Below are 8,245 nucleotides of genomic sequence, written 5' to 3' on the forward strand. Positions count from 1 at the left end.
CAACCCTGCCTTTCAAAGAAGCCGCTGAACTGGCAAAATCAGTGTCACGGCATCAGTGGTGTCTGGCTGCTGTGAGCCGGCGTTCAGAGCCAGTGGAGGCTAAAACGCAGCTGGACTTGAAGGCTGAATCGTTCCAGCACCGGCCTGCGTGGCCGGCTCCTCAGCAAACAAACAGCTTTTCTTCCCCGGGTGCTGCACACAGCTTCTGCTTGCTCGTGACAAGCAGACAAAAGCGCGACTGTGCCCAGTGCAGGGGAATGGCCGCGTAGCGGGAAGCTGGGATGGATGTAGTGGCTGGCAAGCGAGTCTGCTGGGGTGGCCAATGGCTTGGCCAGTGCAGCTTGAACTGGAGAGACTGGGTTTAATGACTCCTGAGTCCGCTCTCTCTGCTCAATCCTCCTGTGCTTTGCTGGCCGCTGTTCCATCCAGCGGGGCTGGTTGCAGCTGCAGAGATGGAGATGTGTGGGGAAGGGGCAAGAGCGAGATGTGTGTGCCTGCGCACTCTGATGGTTTCACAGACTCTTCCCATTCTTGTTTGCCTCCGGGGTCGGAAACGGAGGGGATAAATGACCTCCCAGCTTGCTGTAACAACCGTCGGGGCCCCTACTGTCATGTTGAATTAGGATGGGTAAAGCCCAAATGGGTTAGGATGCTGGTATTTCGGGTGTCCCGGAGGACTTGTTTAGGTGACGTGTCATCTCTTGTCCCCTACCTGATGAGCCTGGCGGGATTTCCTCTCTGCAGCTGTGTCCTGAGCCCTGCTGCTGTTTTCCTCACGCGCTCCCCCCCTTTCCTTGCCCTCAGCCACGCTGCGAGCTGTGGCTCCGGTACTGGGGTCGGGGCGGTGGTGTGCATGCCAGGGGGATCTGTCCAACGGCTTAGATGAGCCTGGAAGTAGCTGGAGAGAAGCGGGGTGTGTGTTTTGGGTTGCTTTCTTTAATAATGAGCTTGGGCGGCTCTGCCTTGCTACCTCAGATGTGGCCATAGGTAGGAGGTGACGGGTGCTGGGGAGGGAAACCCCCTCCATTCCTCCGAGGCATTTAGGTGCCTAATTTGGTGTTTAGATGCCCTGATTGCTTTGACGCAGGAGGCACTGGAGTGTCCTGGGGATATGGGCCTCGGGTGCTCTCGGCCCGTGTGGGTGATGACAGACCTTGCAGAAACGCAGGGAGGACGCACTGCAGAAGTTTCATCTCTGCTGGGGCGTAGAAGAAGGCACAAGAGGTTTATTAGCCACCAGAAGAGCACAAGGGATTTATCTCTTGCCGGCAGCATCTTTAAGATGAGGCTTCTGCAATAAGAGCAAGCAGCTTTGACCAGTAAAACTGAAAAAATCCAGGGCCAGGGCCTCGAGTTTGGCTTTCCTGGTGTCTGCAGCTTGTCCTCGGAGTCTGAGAGGGTTTTTTCTCCCTGTACCTGGAGGATCTGTGTATCACTGAGCTCAAAAGCTTTGAGGAGGGGAGGCGTCTGTCAGACAGGCAGGGACGTGAACGTATTGCTGGGATAACTGCGTAAGCATTTATTCTATAGGCAACCCAGGTGGGGAGACTGTTAGTAACACGGAAGGGGATATTTGCAAGAGAAGTGAAGAGCACAGGGGAATGATGCGCCAAGACAAGGGAGGTTTTGGTGTTTGTTTTCTTTTTTCTTGAGCATGAGGCTCAGGAGATGGAGGCGACTGATTCTTACATCTGACTCGTGCAGTTGGTCTCAGCAGGGAGAAGCTGCTGCTTTGGGTTTCTTCTCATAGCCCACTGCTCTCCAAGATCCTTGCTGCTACCTTCATCCCTGGCACAGTTGCCTCCCCTGGCAGGCAGAGGTTTTCCGATGTTCCCCTCCATCTCCCTTCAGGCTGCAGAGCAAACTGATGCTTTACGGTGCAGCCTTGCCCATCTGCAGGGCAACTCCAGCCACAAGAGCCCGTATGAGAGGGACCTGGGAGTCCTGGGGGACAACAAGGTGGCCATGAGCCAGCAGGATGCCCTGGTGGCCAAGAAGGCCAATGGCACCCTGGGGTGCATCAAGAGGAGCATGGCCAGCAGGGCGAGGGAGGTTCTCCTCCCACTCTGCTCTGCCCTGGTGAGACCCCACCTGGGGCACTGTGTCCAGTTCTGGGCTCCCTGGTTCAAGAAAGATGAGGAACTCCTGGAGAGAGTCCAGGGGAGGGCAACAAGGATGATGGGGGGACTGGAGCATCTCCCCTAGGAGGAAAGGCTGAGGGAGCTGGGCTTGTTCAGCCTGGAGAAGAGAAGGCTGAGAGGGGATCTCATCACCACCTACAAATATCTCAAGGGTGGGGGTCACGAGGATGGAGCCAGACTCTTCCCAGTGGTGCCCAGCACCAGGACAAGGGGCAATGGGTACAAAATGAAACATAAGAGGTTTCAGTTGAATATGAGGAAGAACTTGTTGACTTGGAGGGTGTCCAAGCCCTGGCCCGGGCTGCCCAAGGGGGCTGTGGAATCTCCTTCTCTGGAGATATTCAACCCCCGCCTGGATGAAGTCCTGTGTAACATGCTCTGGGAGAACCTGCTTTAGCAGGGGGGTTGGACTAGATCTCCCGAGGTCCCTTCCAACCCTTGCGATTCTGTGATTCTGTAATTACGGAGCCCAAGCAGGGCTGGGTCGTGTGGTGTGATGGCTTTTGGGGAACGTGGTCTCAGCAGAAGCATCAGGGTTGCTACCCCCTTGTTTAGGCTTGCTGCTAAACCGTTCTCTGCCTGCCTGCATGGAAAGCGGACTCAAGGATGGACCTTATGGAAAAGCTGGCTGTAATGAGATTCTCCCAGAGGAAAGGGCACACGGTTGACATGAGGTGTTATGCAGACAGTCTAAGCTCAGGCAATTACAGAGCAGCGAGGGAATCCTCCTGCACCAGAGCTCCTGATGGGAATGACTGAGGTGCTGAGTCACGGCTCCTCTGGGGGATGCTTTAATATTCAGTGAAAGGTGAGAAAGGATATGATAAAGCCATTAAAGATATGGTGTCACCACAGGCAGGAATTAACCCTGGTGTCCTGGTTGGGCTGGAGTTTGCAGAAGGGGTTTCCCACCTTTGTTTCTCCGAGATGGTCCTAATAAGATGCAGGAGTGGGAAGGGAGCAGAGTGCGTCCCAGCAAGCCTCTGTTTTGCAGTGCAACAAGAAAACCTCGGAATTTGGGCCTCTTGAGCTGTAGTCAATCACTGGGGTCAGATTATTGCAGCTGGGGTGGGAACCAGGTGATGGGAGCTGATCTCTCTGGCTTCTGCTTCAGGCACGAGCCCAAGCTATGGCAGTGGTGGGTACCCAGGGGACACCGAGATGCTCACGACCTTCAGCTGGGATGACAGGAATGTACGCAGAGTGTTCATCAGGAAGGTAAGGGGCAAGGCTCTCTGGGCTCAGCCTTACCCTGCGAAGGCAGGAGACCAGCTCTGAGCCCTTGGAGGGACCTGGCTGCAATGGCTTTGCTGGGTGGGAACGGAGAGTCTGCAGGTCACCTGTGGGCTACCTCTTGTTGCAGGTTTATGCCATCCTGATGGTCCAGCTCCTGGTCACTGTCGTTATTGTGGCTTTCTTCACCTTCTGGTAGGTCTCTTTGCTTTGTCCTGTGTATGACCTGCTCCTGCATTACCTGTTACTTGGGGGTGTTGTCTGTTATGTAGATACCTGAATTTTTTTCTCCACATGCTCCAATAGAAAAACAAAACCGAGGGAACCCTGAGAGGTACTCCTGCTGCCTTCCCTGCAAGTCCTCTGGATGGTGCATCGTCCCTTCTGGGTGCCAGCCCCAGCCAAGAGGCCTGGGCTGCTTGCCCTTGAGTATTACCTGCTGTATTTTTGCTTTGGGAGTTATCAAGGCCATCAGCTCCCAGCTTACCTCGGCTTTAGGGACTGGGTTACCTCCCCTTGCAGAAGCAGATACCCCACGCTCGAGCAGCGGCTGTCTCTAGCTCGGATGACTGAGCATTTTGGGCATGTGCAGCTCACATTGCCTCCAGAATAAATAATGAATCACTGTCAGCCTGAGGATTTCAGCTCTTTAATCACTTCTCAGAGAAGGCAGCAGCCGTTCCCCGAGCAAGCCTGACTGTGTAATTGATAACAGCAGGGCCATCTTTCCCACTTGACAGGTTGAATTTCTTTCCAGTTGGTCAGCCTACTAGATAGATTCAGCCATGGGGTTTTTTTTCCCCCCATACTCCATGCTGCATCACCCCATGTGTGTTCCCAGGTTTAATCTAGCAGCAACCTGTGAAGGGATTGGCTTTTTTATGCTTTCCACTCAGCATCCTTTTTCTCTGTCTTGCAGCGAGCCGGTCAAGGGGTACATTCAGACACACGCTGCCTGGTATTGGGCTTCCTAGTGAGTATCTCTGCCTCCTCCTATGGCCATGTATGCTCCAAACAGCCCTGGGTGTGGCCGTGGTGATGGGGGGACACTTTCCAACCACTTTTTGTGTCTTGTGTGTGAAGAATTGCACTAATGCGTGTGCAGGGTGAGCTGGGGAAATTAATGGATAACTCTGAGGTGAGAAGATAGAAACTCTCGCCTAAATTTGAGATGTGAGATATGCTAGATCTCTCCGAGGGCTTACTGCTCTACAAACCAGGATCAAGTAAATGCATGAGTATTGCTTGCAGAGCAAACCAGGTAAAACTGGGGAGCTTCCAGGAAAATGGTGTGGAAATGCAGATGTGAGACCTGAAAGGGTGCCTAGGGTACCTCAGAGGGCTCAGTTTGGGGTTTGTCCCATTGAAAGCAAGGAGATCGCCTGGGTCTACATTGCATGCCTTGATATGCAACAGATGAAGGGTGCAGGCGATGTTAAGGGGGTGGAGATGCATCTGGAGATGTTAGGAAGTTTGTGGGGCTACCGCACCCGGCTCTTGATCACAGAGCTGTTCTTGGTGTCCAGAATTTGGGATGCCGTTCATTAGCCAAGCCCGAGCCGAAAGGTCAGCTCGGAGGTAGCGTAGGCTGTGCTTCCATGCGTTAGAATATTTGCAGTTGTGCTGGTTTCCTGCATGCCACTCGTGTTAGTGCTGCTCATTAAGCAGGCAGAGTGTGCGATGCAATTGTCTGTGAACAAGGCTCTGTGAACTTGGCTTTAATTAGGTCACACCCAAATCATGAAATGTGTCCGGGCCCGGAGATGAGACATGAGCTTATATAACTTAAAGACCCAAAATAGCAGTAATAGAAGGGAATTGGCATCAGCTTGCCTCTTCAGCCTTAAAGGAGAATTGTGTGCTCCGTCTTGGCCAGTTGGTAGGTTGAAGAAGCAGTGTTGCCTTGTAGGGAGACAAGGCCAAGTTCTGCTCAGGCTTGTGCTTTGACCTTTGGGTTCATATCCTGCAGCTTACTGGACAGTTAGCACTTTTATCTTTCAGTGGGAGCAAACACGCCTTGGGCCAGCCGGCAATAGGCTCTGTACTTGAGGGACTTAAATTTTATCTGTCCCTTCACCTCCCAGCGAGCCAAGCCTTCCCTCCATCGCAGTGTCTCCAATTGCTTGTCCTGACCTGGGTCTGGATCTCTTTCATACACAGAGACCCCCAACTCTCTATATATTATCTGTAAAATAGAAGTGAGTGCCCTAAGGTGTTTTCCTACTGCTGGGGTGATGGCTCAGAGGGAATCGAGCAAGAGCAGATGCGCAACAAGGGATGCGAAGGAGATAGACAACTGCAGTGGCTCCGTCTGCTCCCTATGTGCATCTATCTCCATCTCTTCAGCCGTGTCCACTCCAGCTTTCCTGGTTTCCCCATAGGAGAGCAATGCTCAGGTTTATCTCCGGTGCATTTATCACGGCCCGTGGGTTTTGCCGTCATGTTCATTTATTAGACCTAAGGTGCCTGGCTATCGTGCAGCCATCGGCATGCTTGGAAGCTGCTTTCCCCCCCCAGGCGCTGGGTGAAAGCAGGTAAGCAGGTTCCCACTATGCCATAACCCATCAGCACTGTGGAAAAACACCCGGGCTGCGTGACATCCAGAGCAGAGGGAAACCATCCCTCAGCTGTTGGATTTTTTTTGCTTTGCTGAAGGGTCAAGTCATGCGAGATAAATAACTCTCCTGTGACCTGGGGATGGCTTGTGCAACAGCATATGAGGCTTGGGACTGTGAGCTTCACAGACCTTAGAGGATCCTTCTGCTGTTGAACTCTTCCTCGAGCGCTGGTGCGGTAACATGGGACCAGTTCCCTTCTCTGACACAGACCTTCCCTCTGGCCTTAGGCAAGTTGCTTTCACCAACCCTGTGAACCTTGGTTTAAGTGCTGAAATCCCAGCAGGATGCCTTGATCCCACCGAGCCAGAAAGTGCCTGGAAATGAGGGGCATATCCTGGCCACCTCCGCATGAACAACAGATGTGCTGGCGAGGTGTCCACAGCAAACATGGTTGGGTGCTCCATCTGTCCTAGGCCTGAATGCTACCCTTGCTCTGCTCTAAAACCATCCTGTGGGTTTTTCAGGGGTGGTTGTGCTGTCCCACCTTGGGCTGGCAGGAGCAAAGGAGAGGCAGTTACCGCCTCGCTTCCTACCCAGCCTCAACTTCTGGCATGGCGCTTGTGTTTTAAACAGTGCGGCAGAGCACTGAAACTTGTCATAGCATCATGGAATTGTTTAGGTTGGAAAAGACCTTTAAGATTGTCAAAAAAGACCATTGAGATCGTTGTCAGCTGGAGACTTTTCTCCTGCACCAACAACCAATACTTGGGTTTTCCTCCCTAATCTGCTCTTTTCCTTTTCTTTGTAGTGCTGTTTTCTTTGTGACCTACTTGATTCTTGCTTGCTGCTCTGGACCCAGGTAAAATATTTTCTTTTTGGATTTGAAACAGCCCTGTGAAATGAAGGGCAAATGTTTTTCCTCTCATTTCAAGCATGACCAACGATGTTGCGGGGATAGGATAGGGTCACGCTGACACAGTGCTGCAGGGACTGAGGTGGCAGCTGCATTTTCAGGCCTGATGCAGTGGTGGGTTGCTGCAACACAGCGTGAAAAGCTGAAGTCGAATTGCAGCTGGAAAGGAAGCCATGTTGTAGCAAAAGTTGCATCACTGTAGAGCTCCAAATTCTCATCATTAAATCCTGCAGAGGATGGTTGTCTGTTCTCAGTGGAGCAGGGCTGACTGCTTTTCTGGAATATCACAGAATCCCAGCATGGCAGGGGTTGGCAGGGCCCTCCGGAGCTCACCCAGTGCCACCCCCCTGCTCAAGCAGGCTCACCCAGAGCAGGGGGCACAGGACAGCGGCCAGGCGGGGGTTGAATATCTCCAGAGAAGGAGACTCCACAGCCCCCCTGGGCAGCCTGCGCCAGGGCTCCATCACCCTCCAAGTCAAGAAGTTCTTCCTCAGGTTCAACTGGAACCTCTTCTGCTTCAGGTTGTGCCCATGGCCCCTTGTCCTGGCGCTGGGCACCACTGGGAAGAGTCTGGCTCTGTCCTTGTGACCCCCCACCCTTGAGATATTTGTAGGTGTTGATGAGATCCCCTCTCAGCCTTCTCTTCTCCAGGCTGAACAAGCCCAGCTCCCTCAGCCTTTCCTTGTAGGGGAGGAATATATCATGGGAATGTTGGTCTAGGAGCACCCCAGATGCTCTCTCATTCCCAGAAGGATGACTGTCCCCTTGCACCACCCCTGCCGCTTGCTGCCCAGGCCATTAATTATGTGGCCCATCTTAGGCAACCTGTTGTGCAGCGCTGCTAACTACCTCTGGCCTCAGCATCGCAGGGCTGACCAGCGCCTCTTTCTTCACTTGCAGGAGGTATTTCCCATGGAATCTGATCCTGCTGAGCATCTTTGTAAGTAGCACATCTGGACAGCATCTGCCCTGCCCCTGCGACCGGTCTGGGCTTCATAATGGCTCCAAGCAGGAGAGATGTCTGGTCTGGATTCCTGCAGAAAGCAGGAATTTCATCCTCTAATTGCCCTGCACTTGGGCTGATGTGCTTTAACTGAATTAGAATGTGATAAGCAGGAAAGAAGGGAGCCTCTGTTTTTAAAAAAAACCAAAGCCTGTGGAGGCTGGTCAATGTTGGGAGCTGGAGTCCTGTGCAAGAGGGGCAGAGGGATGGAGAAGGTGAGACTGCACTCAGGGTGGTGGCCTGCCCTCACTTTAACCTGCCCTGCAGATATTAATCACTGGAGGATTAGAGACTATGTAAAAATTACCTCTCTTGAGCATCTGTTTAAGAGGCTTCGCTGCCCTTATCGCTGTAATGGCAATGTTTTATCTGTTGTGCGTGACTCCCTGGGATGTGA

The 8,245-nt window shown here is 52.8% G+C and overlaps 1 protein-coding gene across 1 annotated transcript in view; it reads left to right on the top strand.

Moving 5' to 3' along the window:
• The window catches only part of FAIM2 (Fas apoptotic inhibitory molecule 2), a 16,349-nt gene that overhangs the window by 2,230 nt on the left and 5,874 nt on the right, over positions 1-8,245 (top strand). The window contains exons 3-8 of the mRNA XM_035903699.1: positions 3,256-3,359; positions 3,505-3,569; positions 4,294-4,347; positions 6,741-6,791; positions 7,746-7,792; positions 8,180-8,210. Coding sequence (XP_035759592.1) covers positions 3,256-3,359; positions 3,505-3,569; positions 4,294-4,347; positions 6,741-6,791; positions 7,746-7,792; positions 8,180-8,210 — 352 coding nt within the window. The remainder of the gene's footprint in view (positions 1-3,255; positions 3,360-3,504; positions 3,570-4,293; positions 4,348-6,740; positions 6,792-7,745; positions 7,793-8,179; positions 8,211-8,245) is intronic.

The sequence above is a fragment of the Egretta garzetta genome, unplaced genomic scaffold, assembly GCF_000687185.1.
Source record: "Egretta garzetta isolate BGI_Z169 unplaced genomic scaffold, ASM68718v1 scaffold581, whole genome shotgun sequence".
Lineage (NCBI taxonomy): Eukaryota > Metazoa > Chordata > Aves > Pelecaniformes > Ardeidae > Egretta > Egretta garzetta.